At 41.6% G+C, this 20,767-nt stretch overlaps 2 protein-coding genes across 2 annotated transcripts in view; one reads left to right on the forward strand and one right to left on the reverse strand.

Moving 5' to 3' along the window:
* The window catches only part of PIK3AP1 (phosphoinositide-3-kinase adaptor protein 1), a 35,178-nt gene extending 19,935 nt beyond the window's left edge, over positions 1-15,243 (reverse strand). The window contains exons 1-3 of the mRNA XM_010000790.1: positions 15,136-15,243; positions 14,931-15,012; positions 153-301 (exon numbers count right to left, since the gene is read on the reverse strand). Of these exons, the coding sequence (XP_009999092.1) occupies positions 153-227 (75 nt within the window). The 5' untranslated portion in view covers positions 228-301; positions 14,931-15,012; positions 15,136-15,243. The remainder of the gene's footprint in view (positions 1-152; positions 302-14,930; positions 15,013-15,135) is intronic.
* A 5,095-nt stretch (positions 15,244-20,338) lies between these two features.
* Positions 20,339-20,767, forward strand: part of NOLC1 (nucleolar and coiled-body phosphoprotein 1) — a 13,894-nt gene continuing 13,465 nt past the window's right edge. The window contains exon 1 of the mRNA XM_010000817.1: positions 20,339-20,426. Within this exon, the coding sequence (XP_009999119.1) occupies positions 20,339-20,426 (88 nt within the window). The remainder of the gene's footprint in view (positions 20,427-20,767) is intronic.

Genomic DNA, 20,767 nt, shown 5'->3' on the forward strand with positions numbered 1-20,767 from the left:
TAATGACACTGAAGATGGGCATAAAAGCAAACGTGACAGAAAAGGAATTAGAGACTAATTCCCAGGCCTGTAAAACTGTGCATTACAGAACAGCCTAATGGGTTGCACCAGTCCATAGTAAGAACATAGCCCAAGGAGTAGGCATACAGTACCCCACACCGTATGCGGTCAGGCTGCACCACTGGATGGTCCCCAGAGCTCTTGGATGATCCATGGTCTTCACCCATGACAAGTCTGTGGGAGAAAACTGGGTTCTTCTCGTCTTCTGTTTCTGTATCAGTCACAGAGTCACAGCCCGAGTCTGAAACAAAGCAAAGTCCTGTTCTATCACTCCACCCTTTGCCAAAATTGTGTCACATACATCCATCCTGAGAAACAGCCAGGGGAGTGGTAGGGTGAAACTTGCTATTCTTCTCAAAGTAATGCTCAGAAAAGGGAATCTAGTTGCAGAAAGGGAAACTACAGAGCTTCCTCTTTCTTTCCCTTAAGAGGATTACTGGGAAACATTCACACAGACACAAAAGTGCTGGAGTAGCATCAGACCTGCTTACAAAACTAACAATAGTGCCTCTCTGCTGAAATGGATAGTCCCTTCTCCTGTTAGATAGGAAAATTAGTATCCCAGTCTCTAAAAGAACAACTGGCAACTAGACTCAACTGACTCTATCTGAGCTCCTAATAGGATGGTCAGTAGCCTTTAGTCTTCCTCTCCTAAAGCAAACAGAGAAAACTATTTCAGTAATATCTTTAGTTTTCTGGATCCTGCTTATGTTGCTCACCCCAACTGTCAAGTTCATTATTGTGTCGACAAAACACAACACAAGGCAGTATAAAGCGATTTTGTTCCTCAAGCAAGAACTATAAACTCCTGTATCTATACAAGAGTGAAACTGAAAAGTACCACAGCCTTTTCATTGAAAAATAACAGTACTCTACCCAAACAGATCCCACAGTAGAAGTAAACACATGTAACCTCACAATCTGTGTGTACAAAACAAGGTTCTCATTCATGTTTCCCAGTAACAGCATGGAAGAGCAAACAAAAACTAATTTATATCACTGGCTGTAAAAAAAACAAACTTGCAAGGATAGATTAAATAGATTACAGGTCTCTTACCCCTGCCAGGAAATACTAGAGAAAAGAAACAGTAGAGAGAATGATTTGTCTAGTTTCTACCTCTCAGTTCATTTGATTCACTTCTTTCTATCCAATTCCCAAGACATAGGGTGAAAGTCACTAACTTCCATTTGTTAGAAGCATGAATTCTTAAAACTCTACCTTCTATAGGCAACTTTTTCCAACCTTGAAAAAGGATTTAAGACAATACCTCGCAAATTGTTATTTACTACTTATTGTAAAACACATCTGCAAAGAGCAGTAAAAATTATTTACTAGATAAAGTCTCAGATTTGGACTGGTAGAGCTTTTATATTAGTTATAAATGTCCTATTTTAAATGTGCAGTCCTGATGGGAAAGATCTAAGTGAACAACCACACTAACTTGTGGCATCCATACAGTGAAGGTGCCAAAAGCCCACCTTTTACTCAGAATCTCTCAACCTCTGGATACATGAAGTTTCCCCAATCCAAGAGAGCCAAAGTTATTACAGCAGGCTTCTATTAGGAGTTAATGTCCTGCTAGTTAGTGAAGAAGTTAGAGAGGAATTTAAATCTAGTTTACTACATTATCATTATTATTATCAAAGACTTAAGCTTAGGATATTTGAAATTCTTTGTCGCATACTTTTTTTTTATTTCCTACACATTTAAATGTGATTTTATGAATTATATGAACATTGCTTTGCTTTCAGGAGACAGGTTTTAAGCCACAATTTTTTAGCAAATCATTCAGCTTAATTTTTTTGTCACAAATAGTGGTGCACATATGTTTAAGTACATAAAACATACCACATGCCAGGTAAGCCTACTGACATGAATACAAGTAGACTGACATTTTAATGTTTGCTGTAAATAGAGTAGAGCCAAAAATCTGCAGCTCTCTGAAGTTCAAGTAAGGCATCACCATCAACATTTCTTAAACCTAGAACAGTACATGTAATTTAGCAAAAAGATTTTAATACTGCACCAGCACAAATCAGCAGATTTTACTAAGAAACTACTTTGACACAAAGCTATGTACTGAAGGTGCTCTTCTGGATTTTGAGACTGGAACTAAGTATTACAGAAAACGGACAGAGAATTTTTAATTCCTTAACTCAGTACTTTAATTGATACTGTTCAAAGTCATCAGCTGCAAGAGCTAGACCTCAGTTCCCTAAGAACAATTATGTTAGGGAAAGGGGAACTGCTCCCACCTGGGAGTCCCAGGCTGCCCAGCTGCACAGGAAAAAAAGTACTGGTCCCACATCCTTCTCTTACATGACAGCTATCACATCAGGTTTTTGGCACATGCAGAGCAAGACACAATGTCTTTTGGGGAAGAGGGGAAGGGACTACTGTTACTAAAATAGTGTCTCTAATCTCTGTTGGTTTTTTCTAATATGACTAAATAAGAAAGACTAAACTCACTGCAGATGAGTCAATGATGACCAAATTATAGCAAAGCATTAATGTTCCTGCAATACATGCAGAAGCTGACACCTGCCAGCACCCTGATGCAAAGGACATCATCCCCATCCCAATATGAAACCATTAGCATGGTAATTTGTACCTCACTTGCCCAACATGTAGTCCATTTCAGAGAAAAATGAAACCTAAAGCTGTGGATCTCAACTATAACATCTACAGTAAGCAACAATAAGATGGGAGCAAGAAGAGAACAAGCTCCTCACTCTCTCTGCTTTACTGATATTTGATACTAGAAACAATTTAGCAGATAAAGAATAACCTAAGCTTTTAAAAAGTGCTGGCTCTGCCTGACCCGGTCTTGCACTTCTGCATTTTTGTGACAAGAGTTGACTGCCCGGAGGTCACATGTAGAGAACAGAGTTGTTAGGTAATAAGGGAAGAAACAAGCAATGTTAATCAGTAATTGGACTAACAGCTGATGAAACAGGCACTTGGAGTTTTGGGTATTAATTATTAAACTGTTTTTTCATTCAGAAAATTCTGAAATTGCAAAGCAACAAGTGTCTACATAAGCAGTGATGTTATAGTCATCACGCAAGTTTCAGTCACATGCTACTGACTTGTGAACAGGCAAGCACTGGAAGAGGAAACCATCCCATTATACCCTATAATATCCATGGTCTAAAGGGACCTGTTAAATCAGGCTTCCCACTCACTAAGATACTCAAGTAATAACAACCTATTTGCATATACAGATTCAGCAGTTACGTCATTGTAAGGATACCAAGGCTAGAGAGGCCCTCACTGAGGAGATCAGACTCATTAGAAAGTTAAATAAATACCTGAATTGAGCTTCTCCATGAGCATCTGCTGTTGGTCAATAGCTCGTGATTATAAATGGCTCTGCATTGGCTGGAGGCCCTTTCTCTTCCCCTTTAAACAAAGGAAGGCTACCTCAGGCCACACTCTACGGTCTTTGAAATACTTGTGAGAAGAGCAGCAAGGGGAGGAGATGCGGTCCAAGAAACCCAACCACATTTCCCCTTGAAGAATATGCTCCCCTCCAGGAAGCGTCAGCAGCTGAGCTACAGAGAGCAGCCCCATGCTGGCCCCTTCTTGCCTGCCCTGCTAGGCTCTCTGCACAGCTGCCCTGCAGAAACTGACCCCCAGGAAAGGCCCATGGAAAACGCAGGCATAGTCACGTGCCTCATGAGCCATTTAGCAGCTTTAGAAACTAATATGAAGCAGTCAGTTGTCCTGACCTGTTGCAGTACAGCGCACACAGCTTGCTCTGTCATCCATTTCCTCCTGGCTAAGCTGGCAGGCTATCGCACAGAGCTCACAGCTGCGGTTTCTCAGAAGTCAGCCCTCACACCATGGGACACCAATCGTCAGAAGGAGTCAGCAGGCCATTCAGACCCCTCTGTCATCCGGATAACAATGCAAATGGCATGACTGGGCAACAGCTTGTCCTTACAGGCTCTGCATGTGCAGACTACCACCTCCCTGGCATCTGTGAACATTTCCCACCCTGTCCATCGACCAGCTCACCAGCCAAGATAAATATATTTCATGATGCCTTGGACTTTCACCTAGAGCACGCCCAGAGCAAGAGGGAAAGCCTTCAAAGAGAGCTTCTTCTGTTGCCCAAAGCCAGCCTCCTTTTTCCAAGCACGAAAAAGGGCATTAAGTCTCCCAGAGCAACTCCAGCTCATTTGCAAGAAGCAGGCAGAGTACTGAAAGTCAATGAAAGCAGGGAAAGTTATCTTTCATCACACTAACCTCAGAGCCCTTGCTTTACCAAGGAGATACACACTCAGCAGCAAAATATCTTGTGATAACCCCTCAAAACTGGGTTATGCTGTAGCAACATTTCCCCTTTCAACAGAGTTGAGAGAAGCATGAAGAAAAGCAGTAGGTGAGAAGAAAATGTAAGACTTGGTAAAACTGCCCATACAGAACAAAAAAATTACATGACATCTTCCCCTTCTCTCCAAACCCCTCACTCCAAGCAGTTCATCTACCAGCACTCACCTAAAACCAGATTTTCAGTTCTATAAACAAACAGTCATATTTCATTTTTCCTGCAATGTTAGACATTACAAACTAGTTTTCATCCTCCATCAAAGAAACAAGCTTTATTTTACTACGCTAAGTTTTGCTTGAGTCAGTGTGCACTCAGACACTTTTGCATCTCTCGGGGAAGCCTGCATGCTTACAAAAAACACACTGTGTTATTAAGAGACCTATTGACAGCATCAGTGTATACATTCATAAACTTCTAAGGAAGCATACATCCATAATATTCAAAAATATACAATACTCCACAGTTCTTCTATAAAGCACATCTGATCCAAACTTCAAGGAACAGGCTTCCTTTGTTATATTTTAGAACTGCAGACATATAACTAAAAGGAGAAAAATGTCATTGCAATGGAGTGCAAGAGGCTTTCATGATCTTCATGAAAACACATTGTATGTGTTAACTTTTCTTGGTTCGCAAATGCTGCTTCCAGTTATTTTTTAACTTCATCCTTGAAATGAAAAGGATTTGGAGAAAGCTGAGTCACCAAAAGTTGTTTATAATGCCACAAGCAGCTTTGTGTCACTCCTGTAAATACTGGAAGGTAGGGATGAGAAAGTGGCCAATAAAAACCATACTAGGGTTGCAGGAACAGGAAATAGCACATAGTTCTGAGAACAGTGAGGTCAAGAAAGGAAAGTCTGAAAAGCCACAAGAGTGGACAGAACACACAGTAGAAAGGAAGAAGAAAAAACATGGAAAACCACCAGACATTAGGAAAGAGAGGTAAAATAACCTCAAGTAGAAGGGGAAGTAGCAGAGAACGGGGAGGTAACTCACAGGATCGAAGGTAATTTTTGTGGGACTACTCCAGTTTAGGAACAAATGCCACCAGTAATTTCCAGTTGGCTGCTTGGGCTGGACTCAGTTTTAAGTTATTTCTGGCACTCATTATTAATGCCAGATTAAAAATGGGACTGAGGAGGCACAGTCAGGTACAAAGAAACTGATCCAACAAATGCATGTCACCATCACACCTCACATGACATTTCCTGATGTGCAGAAGAATGGATACAAATCCCAAATGAAAAGTCCTTCCTGCATTAGCAACAGAAATGAGAAATAAGAACTGGATTAACATGCCTCTGGAATTATTGTCACAGCTACAGCACCACACAGGTAACAGCTGGGAAACTGCCTACCACACATGATATACATCATCTGTCCCAGCAACACCCCTCAGCCTCCTTTGCCTGAATTTCAGATGACTAGTTGACTGGCTCTCACAGTTCAGTTTGGGATCACTGGTCTGCAGGCCCCTCCTCCTTGGTAGATCAGGAAGGTACACTCTTGGTCTGTAATGTTGCAAGTTGCATGAAGATACTACCCACAAAGATCTAAGCACCAGGAAGTTTCACAGAAGCCCAGCAAATTCCCCAGGATGACAAAACCACACTCAGTGATTCTATCACAGATTAAAGAGGAAACTGCAATTTGTGACCTTCTGAAAAAGTGGTTCAAACTTAAAGTTCATTCATTAGCATCCCTGAGCTGAGAGAAGGATTTTAATGTACATAACTGGATGCACTGAGATTACAGGCACATTTACAGCTGCAATGTGCAAGACCTCAGGGAAAGCATGTACTCTGAATCCAGAACAACCTTCCCTCCAATGCCAACAACAGACAGTCACTCCCCATACACAGACCCCTCAGAATTTTGTTCTCAAAGTGTGCCAAATTCTCCTCTTAGAAACTTCATCAGACAACTTTGCGCAGTCCTGGAGAATAAATGTCTTCTTCCATTTCCTAATAAAATACGTGTGTACCAACACTGCCTCTGCAGCACTGGTAGTTGTCCAGAAAACACTTTGCTTCATCTCAAACCTACACCTCACTTCAGAGAGTTATCCTGGCTTAGTGAGCCTGCTGAGCTGCAAAAATTAAAAAAAAAATAAAATCTGTGCATTCATCTGGGAACAGATGTTCACAACAGAAAGAGATACAGTAATTTAAAATACAACTACATCCCTCTTTCCCCTTCTTGTCTTTATTTTCACCCTAGGCTATGGCTCACACAGCAGAACCAGTGGCAAAGAGCACATGGTTGGTTGCATCAGCAAGACGCAGGACCAGGATCTCTGCTTCAGCAGCTAACAGCGGGGGTGTAAGCTAAGCTGCCAGTCTTGAGCTTCAGGAGGAGGAGGAACTTTATACATTTCAATCATACCTACTGCAAAGACAGCAGCTGCCAGTTCAGGGATGAAATGCAGAGTCCACCTTATATTGCAGAGATAACATAGTTTATCTGATCATATCTAGAACGTGCTACAAATGCAAAGCCTCTTTAGCTTGTAGTTCCTTCACTGAGGTTCAAGCAAACATGTAGACACTATGCCTGTCTCAAGTTAAACGCATGCCTCGCTCTTATGGTTCAGAAACTAAGCTAACTCATATAATTATTTAAGGTCTCAGTAAGCCTGAGAATCTCATGGGCCTAGTGGTAAACTTGTGACAGGATTAAGTGTATAAACCCCAGGAACTAGTTGGGGTGCATGAGAACAGGACAGAGATGGGAAAAAGCTTCTAAGAAATCATAGAATGACAGGGGTTGGAAGGGACCTTTGGAGATCATTGAGTCCAACCCCCCTGCTGCAGCAAAAACACCTAGGGCAGGTCACACAGAAACGAGTCCAGACGGGTCTTGAAAGTCTCCAGAGAATGAGACTCCACAACCTCTCTGGGCAGCCTGTTCCAGTGCTCCGTCATGCTCACAGTAAGGACATTTTTCCTCATGTTGAGGTGGAACTTCCTGTGTTCAAGTTTTTGTCTATTGCTCCTCATCCTACCACAGGGCACCACTGAAAAGAGACTGACCCACTCTTCTTGACACCCACCCTTCAGATATCTGTAAACATTAATAAGATCCCCTCTCAGTCTTCTCTTCTCCAGATTAAACAGCCCCAAGTCTCTCAGCCTTTCCTCGTAAGACAGGTGTTCCAGTCCCTTAGTCAACCTTGTAGTCCTCCATTGGGCTTTCTATAGTATATCCCAGTCCCTCTTGAACTGGGGAGCCCAGAACTGGACACAGTACTCCAGATGTGGTCTCACTAGGGCAGAGAAGAGGAAGATGCAGAGTTATGGCCACCCAGACAACAAACACTGTGTACATGACCAAATTCTCAAGAGTGGCTGGAATCACTTCAACAACCTGTGCCAGGAGATTAACACATACAGAAAAAGCATATGCATGGCTTATTTTTTAGCATGCAAAAAATCTTACCACATCTGTGACTGATTTAAGTCTTCCTTTGCAATTAGAGCAAAGAAACGCAAACATTCAACTTGCTGATTATCTCTCCTCTTGCAGTATCTCCTTACTTGAATTTAAACACAATGTGTAAAATTGTATGACAGAAAAGACTGTCCACATAAAAGCCCACCAAGCTGGAATTCCACCTAAGAGAGCTGGGTAGCTGCTCTCCAGGAGATCCCTGTTTGACTAAAGGTGTGTTCTATAAGTGGCTTGAGTAGATCTAAGAACACTTCATTACTGAAAGGGCAGTCCTATCCTCACTCTCCTTCAAATAGTTTCTCTTGGAATACCACCCTTGCGGTCCAATGCCACACCAGATAATGTAGACATATGAAAGGTGGAGAACGAGGCTGTCTTTTACAGCAGACCATGCTAAGGTCAGACTATGCCACTGATGAAACTTCACCCTAGGATACTCAAGATTCACTGTTATTCTCAAGTGACTTTTGAAAAATGCATTGAAAGTTTTCTGCGGTAACAACAAACATCCATGGAAATCCTACAAAAGGCAAGGCTAGAAGCAAAGCAAGTGTCTTAAGTGCACAATAAAGGTCTTTCAAACAACCTGAAGTCTGACCCATACCTCTTCAGACCTCTTCTGTAAAGCATACTTCGTTTGACCACATATCTGCAATGATTTAGCAAAAATTACTTCAGCTGTTCCAAACCGGGGAGAAGCCATCAGTGATTGTCACCAGGCTCTTATTTTAAGGACATGTTTTAAAGCCTCACAGTTCATGTTGACAGATACTTAGAATTAGGCTTAGTCCAATACCTTAAAGCAACCTGTGGGGAGATTATCAGAGAAATATGATTACTATTTGCCATGTGCATCAAGTCTATTACTGCCCAATGCTTCCTAAACACATCACGTTCTGTACTTCTCTAGTTCTGGGCTGTCATTTCATTGTCTCTATCTAGAAAGCTAGTATATACCTAGGCTAGCACTGCTTGAATCTCACACGAGCTGTTAAGTATTGCTTTTAATGTTCATAAACTGAGCCTTTATGAAGCATCTTGATGACAAACAATGCATCCATCCCACAGCTGGGAACACTATTTGCACTGCTCTCAATTCTGTGCTACAGATGGATAAGGACATTCATGCATTTCTCTCAGCATTACTTGGGGCCTTAGTTAAGGTGTCTCTGATGCCTTTAACCAGCTCTCTAAAGTCTCTGCATTTCCAGCATCAGTCATTTACAGCCATACTAGTATTTGCAGGGAAGGGCATGCTACCAGTATGTTCTCTCAACCTTAGCTCCTGTGCAAGAGCATCACAGTTTCCTCTCCTTGACAAGGAGTGAGAACCAACCAGGCTGCAGAGCTCCCATATAATGAAGTGGACTCTCATTGCACCCAGAGGGCTGACTAATACCTAACCCCTTGCTCTTCAAAGAACAGGGCCAAAGAAGCATATCTTCTATTTCAACACAATGTAATAGAGAAAAATACTGTTTTAAGAATTCACTTAATTTTGCCCCTTCCAAGAGGGGAGAAAAACAAAACAAGAAAGGAAGTGAGGACTGCAGTACAGCAGATAAACATGCTACTGCATGTGTTCAAGGTTGCTCTAGTAAGCTGGCAGAAGTGCTGGATGTAATTCTCTGAGATAGGACTACTCAGAACATATTCCTCCACAGAGCACTAAGAGGCAAAAGTAAGTGCCAAACAATCCCCAGCTGCACACTTTTCTGTCCCTTTGGGACTGTACATCAATTCCAGTCCCAACCTACCTCCAGCTTGCTTCCTTTACTGTACTTCTCGTATTCAGAATCTGAAGGTGTAAGCAGAAATCAAAGTCAGCACAGGCATCTACATCCAATCTGCATGCACAGAACTGGAAGCTCTTCAGGAATATTGTGAGGACATGGGATCACAGAATAAGGGCTAAAAGAGAGCAGCTGGCAATGCTAGAATCCCATACAGACAAGTAAAGAGACTCCAGCAGAGCTAGAGGAACATTTTAGTACATTAGAGCTGCACAAACTGTGGTCTGCTCACAAGCTGGAGTCTCAGAGATAAAAAGTTTTCCATCCAGAGATACTATCATTTTGTGCAAGGCTGAAGATGAAAGAAGTAGTTTCATAGAGGCACTTATCTGACATACCTTCACAGTCCTTCTAGGGATCTTATAAATTTTCACCTGATGGACTTAAATCAAAAAGAGGGTGATAAACTCTTTTCCATAGTGCCCACGGACAGAACAAGAGGCAATGGGCACAAACTGAAACGTGAAATTCCATCCGAACACAAGAAAAAACTTGCTCGTTCTGAGGGTGGACAAAGAGGTCATGAAATCTCCACTTGCAGATACATTGAAAACTTGGATATGGTCTTAGGCTTCTTCATCTGACAATGCTTGAGCACGGAGGTTGGACCAGATAAGCTCAAGAGGCCCGCTCAACCTGAATGATTCTGTGATATGCTCTCAAGTTTCATCCAGTGTTTCACCAGTGCAACAGAAGAAAGCCAGAAAATTAATTAAATTCCTTGACATGTACAGGAGGGAGATAAACAGCTTATGAACTTTCTGTTATGCCATTTTCCTCCCAAGAGAAGCTGACTGCCTTGGTCTCTGGTATTTCTTGATGAGCCACTCAATGCAGTTACAACATTCCAGCTCTTCCTCATCTACAGGGCTCCTGCAAAATGCTCATCTTCTTTCTAACTGTCCACTGTCCTCCATATTCACCACATACTTCCTTACACACCCTTCTGACCCTCCTGTTTTCAAGAAGTTTGCTGGTACTGATCTTTCTTTCTTATACTTTTCATGGCAAGAGAGCTCTGCTCAGCCAGGACTGGACTAGTCCTTCAACAGCATGACCCACAACTGCTGTTACATTGTTATCATCTCAGAAATCTCAAGCACATGTCAACTTCCCTGGCTTTTTCTCTACAAGAGTTTGCTTGGGTACAGAAAGTTCAAAGTCATTTATTAATTAGCAAACGGCTTTGGAAACATCAACTTTTAAAGCAGGAAAATTGAAAATTCTCAAGACAATACATGTAGGGGCTGAAATAAACTGGAGAGGTTGAAATGTGCCTAATACAAACCAGATGTCAAGAGAGCTTTAAGAACACAGGAGGAAGAGAAAGGCTGCTGACTCCAACTGTGCAGCACAGACTCTCACTGCATACATCACAGTATGGTGTAGTATCATAACCCAGACAAGAGAGCTTAAGCAGCAGGCTGGTCACTGCGCCCTGGCAGGTGACTATACCCTGCCAGACCCAAGCTGGCTTGTACAGTGCCATCCTGAGCATTTCCATGTCCTCAGCATAGTTACTACATAGCCTGAAAAATTTCCCCACAGGTAACAGGAATGTCTGCAAAGGGAAACCATCATGCCTTCTGTAGTTTGCCAGGATTGAGAAACTATAGAAGTAAAAAGGTCCCATCTACAAGACAGTAAGAGTCAATGTCAGCATGCACTTAGTTCTCAACAAGGCTAGATGGGTGCTTCCTCATTTCTGAATTCATACTAAAATAATAAAAATGAAAATAGCTTTTAGCATGTGATGTCTGGGGGTGTCATGTTCCCATGATGCACTAAACAAACCACAGCCTAACAGCTGTGCTACAGGCAACAGCATAGCCTGAGCAGGGCCCATGTGCAGGCTCTGGAGAGGTGTTTGTGACTATGTCCTGTGTCATATGCTCCATTAGCTCAGGATTCAGCTACAATGAAGCTGAAACTTGCATCAGGCTTAAATTTTTTTCTGTGTGCTGACATTGCTGCTAAAAGTACTGCCGTGTGGAGATAAATACTTCCCAGAGGAAGACACTCAGACAATTTCAAATATGGTCACAAAATTTCTCTGCTAAGTGTTGTAGCATTTGAGGGCTGCTTTACTCAGGAGAGGTTTATGGTCTGCTGTAGAGAATGGACTTAACTGACACCTTCTAAGAGCTCTTGACTTCCAAAGCCTTCATCTAAAATCCCAACAGTGAAGTCCTGGGAGAAGAGCACAGGCAGTGGGATCTCTCTATGGGAAAGATCTGCTGTCACACTCTTTAAGTTACTCATACTGAGGTTGGCTGCAACCAAACAAGGCAGATGCTAATTTTATATTACCAACCAAGAAGAAAGTTTTCACAGTTTCACCCAAAAAGGGAACTAGATACACCTGGGGCTGTCTTTGCTTCAGAGGAAGCATCAAAACATTTGCATTTGAGACCATTCACAAAAGCTGTCTGCAGAATCACACAATGATAGAGTTCACCTAGTCATTTTTTCCCACACAGAATTAGGATCTGATACATTCGTCCAAATACTTTGCCCATGAAACCAGCCTATGTTAAGTAGGTTCTTCCTTCACAAGAGTCAGGATAACAATGAATGGTTTGCCTTGGCAACTGCTCTGATGTGCACAAAGACACAGCCTAACATTACCCAACTCTTGCATGCAGATGGCAGTTTACATCAGGTAGGGCTCACATTGCAGTAATAAAAGTCCAGAAATTCTGAATTTTTGTGTATCAAACTATTTGAAAAATACTACAGCAGAGTCCACAGTAAATGAAACATTTTTTATCTCATTTTTTTCTCTAAGTCAAATATTATCTAGATATAATGAAGTCAGTTTGAGATCAATGTATGCTTGCTCAAGTGAGAGAAAATAAGCTGATTTTTTTTGTTGCTATGTAGAAATAACAAAAATCCAAAACACAATCTCCCTTTCAAAACACCATTTACATAAAGCTAAAGTGTGGGTTTTTTCAACACATGTGACCTTTGAGCAGCGATGACACCTCTGGAAAAAGACTCTACATCCAGCTGTGAAGAGTCAGACCATAGTGCTTTACCTCAAAGAAGTCTTGCCATAGATGTATGGCAGTCAGCCCACTAAACAGGCAGGCACAAAAGACATACTTCCTTGGCTGTTCAGACAAGACAGCAGAGTGCTACCAGTAAGACTCACCTCTGGACCATCCCTCAGAAGTGCTGGGAAGATCCAGCACACAGATCCCCCAGTGACAGCATGCAGCATGCCAAGATGCAGCTGGCTGCACACAGAGAGAGCTAGCTGTGGAGAACCACTTGTTGAAGTGGAGGAAAAGAGCCAGGTCAGTTTAATAAAATTAATTGACTGCATCTGAAAAAGAGAGTGGATGCTGCTCTTTAGTTGACAAGGCTCTGCATTCACTGCACCACTGCCAACCAATATGCTTTCCCAGAATAAAAATCAGATTTTAGGTGCTTCACTTCAACAAATACAGCTTCTCTCTAGAGAGAAAAGCAGTTGAATCAGAGTGGTTTCTAGTTGTTCCATTCCTATGCCTGTCCCCTTCCCTTCCACCTCAAATTCTCTCTGATTTTTAATGCACCCAAACCAAGCAAGATGGGTGAATGTCCCTCACTAGTATGGATTCACTTGGCTACATGAAACCTCCCACTAAAGTCAGTCCGTGTAACGAAGGGCAGAGACACTTGTGCCTCCCACTCCACCCACAGCCCAGGAATCAGGAGTCTTTCTTCTGCATTGTCCTTTGTGCCCTCAGAATGCAGCAAGTCAGAAGAGACTGATGAGAGCTGCTTCAGGAAGAGATTTCAAGATCAACATCACTTGTTCTTCAGCTACACTAGAATTGACTCCCTTTCTGTCCTAAAACAGTTCTGACAGTCCTCAAACATGTTAAGTAAAACCATTAACACTAGTAATCCAGAGAGATGTTGTTTAAATCTCCCTAACTTTGAACAGTATATTCAAAATTAATAAAATATTGATGCCATGCTCTAGATTCAAGTTTGGAGGAAAACAGTAACTAACCTTTCACTTTTGCCTGAAAGTTTCAGAAAAGCTAATTTAACATCTAGTAAGTTTTATTTTTCAGAGCACAAAAGCTCAGACACTGTTTTCTGTTTTCTTCCAGGCTGAAAGCAAAGGAGCTACACCACTTTAGCCCTAGGTTATCCACTGGGAAACCAAGGCATTTTAGGGGTGTTTAACAGGGAGATGCAAACTTTCATTTACGCAGGGTCTTAAAAGGTACTAGGAAACCCCTGTTGTGACTTGGTTATCTGAGAATGCCATCTTAAGCACAACCGATAAGTCATCTTTTTTTCAGGGGGATTGTTTTGGCCAAAATAATGACTTTCAAAATATATTTTTACTGTGATAAACTTGTCATCATGATTATTGCTATCTTGGCATAAAACACCTTTATGTGCACAACACCAAACACACTAAAAGACTGCACTGCCTCATTTATACCACTAAAAACAGGTAAATTGTAATCCAAGATGCAACCACATGACTAATTCTGCCAAGACAAAGAACTCTATAACCCTAAGTATGGTAGTGACACAAAAAATCCTGACTAGCATGACTTCCCGGAGCTCTCCATCTTCATTTCAACAGAAACTATGAGAAACAAGTACCACAAACTCCTCTGAAGTTTAGTAAAGTTTAAACACAACTAAAAATCAGTATATTTTGCTTCTGTAGTCTTCAGCTGTTAATACTCCTGTGCTAGTAAGTCCTGTGTGCTTCACAGAAGGTGATCACTTTCAGACTGGTTGGGTTATTTTTAAGGCCATTGGCGGAATTCTCCAATTAATCTTGGCTGTTCCATCACAGGTAATAAGCTGATCTGTTGCCAATATGGTTTTACCTCTAACTTTAGACCCAGTGCTAGAGAATACTTATTAGAAAACCTTATTTTGTTTCTGGTATGACAGAAATGTAAGTCTGAATAAAAAGACAATTTGCAATTGATTTGGGTCAATAAACTGCAGAGCACAATGTTTACAGGTAGAACCTTAAAGATAATCAGCTTTTTTTTTCTTTTAATTCGCATTCAAAACCAGGTACCTAAGATTATATCAAAATTGACATACTTTCTGTGAGTCACTGGTAATTTTCCTGAATGAAGGGCCAATTGACCAGGCACAGAAAAACTGGATTGCTAAGCTTCCTAGTTTACAAGGCTTGTGCAATTTGCTTTAGTTTTCTATTTCAGTAAAACGTGTTACTAGTGTTAAAATAAGGATAAGCAATATCACAATCTCCCTCCTCTGACTGGGAAGCACAATTCCACAGCTGCTACCTTACCTTCTGAAATTGCCTTCTTGACAGCTGCAAGGTAAGCATCAGGTTCATCATCATTTGTGAGCTCCTGCCACTGAGACCAGTCCTTGAAAAAGGTCAAATAGTCATCACAGTCTGCAACACCACAGAACAGCTTGACTACTTTGTAGGGAGGCCATAAAGCTTCCTGAAGGCTCTGCAGGACAGGAGGGAGATAAAAACTCTGCACTAGCTCAGCAGATAGCAAAAGGATGATGCTTCGACTTCTGTTGAACAGGTCCAGCTCCTGGTGGGAGATGGCAGACTTGCCTTCCAGCTGGTAGGTCAGAATCCGATGCTTTCGTACGTGCCGAGTAAAGAGGAAGAGGTTCTGGAGGTACTGACACCATTCAGTGGCGTCACTTGCATACACAATCAGCACATCATATCCTCCAGGGGTTCCTGTACAGGTGCAAGACAATCGCAGGGAAGGGGATTAAATTCAAAGCAAGAACTGACCCATAACTTCTCAGCAAAAAGCCCACAGGGCTTTTCCTATAAATCATGTCAGAAGCTCCAAAGCACTTCAAAAGTACAACAGATATAATCAAACCGAAATGTTCACTGCCACAGAGCAATTCTAAGGGTGGTTAAACTCCTACTTGCATTTACCCTGCTAAAATTTAAGTAGCTTTTTCGTTCTCAAAAAACCTCCTATGAAGAAGGCGATTTCCTATATAGTTTCAAGTGAAACAAACCACATGTGGAGATTTATAGATTCAAAGCATGTTGATGTAAAAAAAACCAACACAACAACCAAACATAAAAACCAAACCTCCAAAACAAACTAGCTTGAAAATACAAAGTGAAATCACTTTAGGCAGAGCATGCTCAAGCAGAGCACACTAAGCATAGCACCCCTTAAAATAAGAAAGGCCTTTATTTAAATGAAGTCCCACAATGCTTACAGGAAGTCATAGCTTCCATTGATGTTAGACATTTTCTTTCATTGCAGCAGAAAGCAAACTGCAAAGCGTAAGTGCAACTGAAGAGTACAGCAGCCCCAGTGCCCACAGCACAGAAATTCTATCATTCAGCCTATGTTAGTGTCTTTTCCCCAGAAGTGTCATACAAAGGTTTCTCAATCGTTCTGGCATGATAAACCCCCTACTTAGAGGGAAAATGGTGAAATACAACAACAGTGGCAGCTGTAAAAGCCCAAAATATGCTCACCAAAACTGACCTACCCTGTAATTCTCTAGAGACAGCTCCTAGTTACACAGCACTGCACTTCTGGCTCTGATATGAAAGCACTTTTGAAACTGTTTCCAGATTGCTAAGATTACATGCACCTTGAACCAATATGACATGATACAATGAACTCCACCAATCTCAAGAAAACTTCTAAGTCTACATTTAATTTTTACATTCACTTGTGAAGACGTTTACCCAAATTTGAGGATTGTGGCTCTGGTCCCATGGTAAATTTCAGTGCTGAGCTTTTAAAATAAAATTAGCAAATTGTCTTCTTCTAATTCCAGTCTGACTCTTTAAAAGTGTCAACATTTCCAACCTATCTCTATCCAGAAGCAAGTAAACAAAGGCAGATTTTTCTAATTAAAATAGGAGATGCCTAAAATTTGGCATGCCAAAAAGAGCATCTGCAGATTATGAACTCACCAGAATTAAAAATTGGTTTTGCAGCCACCTTATTAAACAGCTTCCAAAGACTCCATTCTGCCACCCTCCCCAGAACTTTTACTAAGAAGGCTGAAAGGATATCTAGGCTACTGTAGCCCAGCTCTAAACCATACAGCAACCAGCTTTGAAGTAAAGCATGGAGATATGCTCTGTACTCAACCAATCACGTAATGGTTACCTGCATATACGGAAAGCCTCTAGCACTGAAAGGGTGATGTCCTAGCTATGAAGGACAGACATTGTATTCACTAGGACAGCTGCATGTTGGCTCTGGGGACCCCTGGACCTGGACCCCAGAAGGAGGCTTGTAGGAGACAGCATTCTCAATGGAGAAGATTCAGCAAACTTATAAAGCAGACGAACAGACACAAAGCCTTGGGACCTTTAAACTAGGAGTACAAAACTGCTGTGAAAACAGATGCCTTTCACACCAGTGGGAACACTGCTGTCACCAAAGTACCACTTCTGGCTGAACACCATCTGAAAAAAAACAGGATCACACAACCAGAAACAGGAAAACCAAGGAGAATTCAGGTCAGTTGTTTTATTCTAGAAAGGAAGTAAAGAATACAACAGATTTCTGCTTCCACAGTCACACGTTGATTCAGATGCAGTACACTGGGAAAGAGCAGCACAACTACGTGCCAAGAATGGAGCCCACCCACTGCAGCACAGCCAGCTGAGCCTGACCTCATCAGATGGGGAGAAAATGCAGAGACCTTCTGTTCCCAGGGCTCCTAACATCCTACCTCCAGACTCTGAGGAAAGCAGCAGTGGACTCCAGGGCATTCTCACATTCTGTAAAATGGAACACCTAATCCTTAATGCATGTTTTTAAAGAGCACAGCTTCTGCAACCTGTTAGCAAACAGTCCCTGCTCCAGTCTTTCACTGAAAGGAAATACATCTGTTTGGAGAGCACACAAAGTGGGGGGAGTCACTGACTTTAAACATGCATTGCAGTGTAAGGCCACTAAGTATCCAAGCAGCCTCCTTTCTCTGATCCATGGGCAAAAGATGCAAACTTGACAGATCCCCTACAAGTTCCCTGCCAGCATTTATATCCCCAGAGCCAACACCACTCAGAGCAATGTAGCTGCTGCCCCTGCTAGGAAAGAACTTCACCTAATGCTTAGGAAAGGTATTGATTCCCTAGGTAGCACTTGCTCTAGCATTACATTAATCCCCTTAACAGAACTGTGTCAGCTCTTCCCAGGCCCTCTAACCCCAACTTTATAGCCTTTTACCTTTCTAGGATAAACTGAGGAACAATGCTTTTAAAAGGAGAAGTGAAAAATAAAATTACTGACTCCACTTTTATAGCCAAGGAAACTTTCTATGTTCATAAGCAAAAATACTGGGAAGTGGGTCTTGAAGAGCTAAATAAGCTTAAGTCAGCAACAGGACTGTTTCAAACAAAACGAAAACTTATAAACTGTTTAAATTGCAACATCCCCTTTTAAAAAAAGGATGACACAGGACTCACTTTCCTGATCATGCTATTATTTGTCTAACCAAATACTTCCCTTTGCAGCAGCAAGTGCTATCCAATACTCATGGAAAAGTGTAATAAATGAAAAATGCAGAATGTTAGGGGAGTTCTTCTGACAACTCTTCACACAACAGTTACAGGGAAAACTCAGATCACACTTCAAAGCACAATGTAAACTCTACCTATTGCATACATACAAAGAAATCCCTAGGTGAAAACGAAGCATTTAATTTCCTTAAACCCTGGCCTTAGATGGATGCTTTGACAATGTGTTTGATAGGCTCATTTTGAAAAAAAAAACCAAAACACATAAGGAATCCTTCAATTCAAGTAAGAAACACATGAACAGTATATGCAATAGCAAAATTAAGAAAGATGTGTGTCAATAATTTCAAAAATCTTCCATGCTGTCAAGTGTAATCTAGTTTAAATTTTAACATACTTAGGTTTCTGCATTTCTAAACTTTGGGTATGAAAGGGACTTTTGCTTCTGTTTACAAAATGTCAGCACTACTAATAATATTGCAAGGCACGTTTAACTTTTTATTTCATAGAAAAACATCCAGGTGCAGCCTTGCTGCAGTCTGCAATGATAAAATGTAACCTTTGGACTTCTTTCCAGCCATAATTGCCTCTTCAGTGCTTTGTTGAACACTCCATTATACTACAATGATAAGAGACTGACAAGATTACAAACCAATACTGTAGAAATACCTAAGGCCTCTAATTAAGGTGGAAGGGCCACAGACTAAACAGCACAGAGACAGAACAGGATACAAAGCTTTCCCTATCTTATAAACTGCACACTGACTGGAAGAGGATGAAGCAATTCAGTCAAAATTACAGAAGACTCATTACAAGAGAATAAAATATCCTATAGTAATAGGTTAAAGCATGCCTTCATAGTCCTTCTTTGTGAAACAAATCAGGCTCGTCTTCAGACCATGTTTTGGAGTAGTGAGATGACAATCCTTGAGTTCAGAGCAAACACAGGCTAGTGTTCTGTGGTCTTAAGGTTCTGATTACCACTGAAATAGCTAAAAAATACTACAGAAAACTGGCATATCAGCTCTGGGTAAGATTACATCTTGCCCACTTAACACTTCCCAAATTTCAGTCAGATGTCATCAACTCTTACAAGCCAAAAGGTTTCACCTTTTCCAATTTACAGATCACAAATAGTTTTCCACCATACTTTTGAGTCCCATAAAGCAAATTCAGGGCCTCTAATAATACACAGCTTTTCTGTGTCACCATTCACATCCCTCTCCAAAGTAGACCAAGACTTCTCATTGTCAACAGACCTCGTTAAAAAAAAAACTAGTGACATAAATCTTTACTCCAACTCCGATTATCATATGCACTGGCAAGCAAATCAACTTCCATCTGCTAGATCAAATCTACCTCAAATTCTGGCTAAATGAAAAAGCACTATGCAGCCTGTTAGCAGTCAGTGTTGGGATACACATGTATGAAAGATACACAAATATGGCATTCCAAAATATCAATCCTTGATAGAGGGGAATCCACTTCCTGTAAGAGCCAACAGCCTGAGATAAATTAAACAAAACCCCAGGTTTTTAATTATAAAATTTTTAAGAGAGTGTACTTTCAAGAGGTGTTAGAAGCTGCTGGAAGCCATTAAGAGAAGTCCACAGCACCTTTCATATTTCAGTGTCTGAAGTGAGTGTATTGAAGTGATGTATGAGGAAATGAATGCATTCTTTGCCTAGCTGGAATGCATACAAAGTAATGGCGATCACATGCAATCATTATTAACATCCTAGCAAACTACTCACTTTGACTGGAATGGGAAACCTTTGCTGCATTTGAAGCGCTGAAAAAAAGCATGAGGAAGTAGCAGAATCAAAGTAGATTTAAGTTTTGTGAACCAAACCTCAGTGATAGGAACACAAGATTTGCATTAGGATATGAGAACCTGAAGTTGTTCTACTTTTAAGAGTCTCTGTGAAATCACCTTCTGTTGATAGGGAGCAAAGCAGTTTTGCCCACAAGTCTCCCGAGACCTCTGCTTAGCTTATTTTTACATCTCAAGGAGACACGCGTCAGTGAAACGCTAACGTTACTTCACACCCTGAAAATGGCACGTTTTTCCTTTTTTAGTTAAAACACGTACACTTCCCTACAGCAAGGGGAACTTGCAAATTGGTCTCTAGCCATACTTACACAATGTAGGCTAAAACTCTCTCCCCCCTGGAGTTCGCAGCTCTAAACAGTTTTACCTGCACGGTAGGTGAAACATGTCGACTGATGGCAAACCAGCTCAGTTTATGATCGTCTGCCACCGCGCCAAGGGGCATCAGGTCGCACCCCAAAAAGCATGCAAACGTAGGGGGATATTGTTTAGGAAGAACTGACTTCTCCACAAAACGTCACAGAAAAACACCTAGGTGGCAAAGGTTGAGCAGGAGCAGATTCCTTTGCAGAACAGCCTCCCTCAGCTAGCCGAGCTGCCAACCCCAAGTACACTCAAGATACAGGAGAGCTCTGCCAGCACCCGCCCTGAGCACAAGCCAAGAGAAGCAAGACAAGGTGGAAAGCGCAGCAAACCTGGCTGCGAACACAAGAGGCACCGCTGCTCTGAAAAACCCCGGGCTCCCCTGACCTCGGGGCGGGACCCTCCTCCCCTTGCCCCGGCTGGGTCGAGCCGAGGGGCGCAGCAGCGGGGG

This window comes from Chaetura pelagica, unplaced genomic scaffold, assembly GCF_000747805.2.
Source record: "Chaetura pelagica isolate M959 unplaced genomic scaffold, ChaPel_1.0 scaffold166, whole genome shotgun sequence".
Taxonomy (NCBI): domain Eukaryota; kingdom Metazoa; phylum Chordata; class Aves; order Apodiformes; family Apodidae; genus Chaetura; species Chaetura pelagica.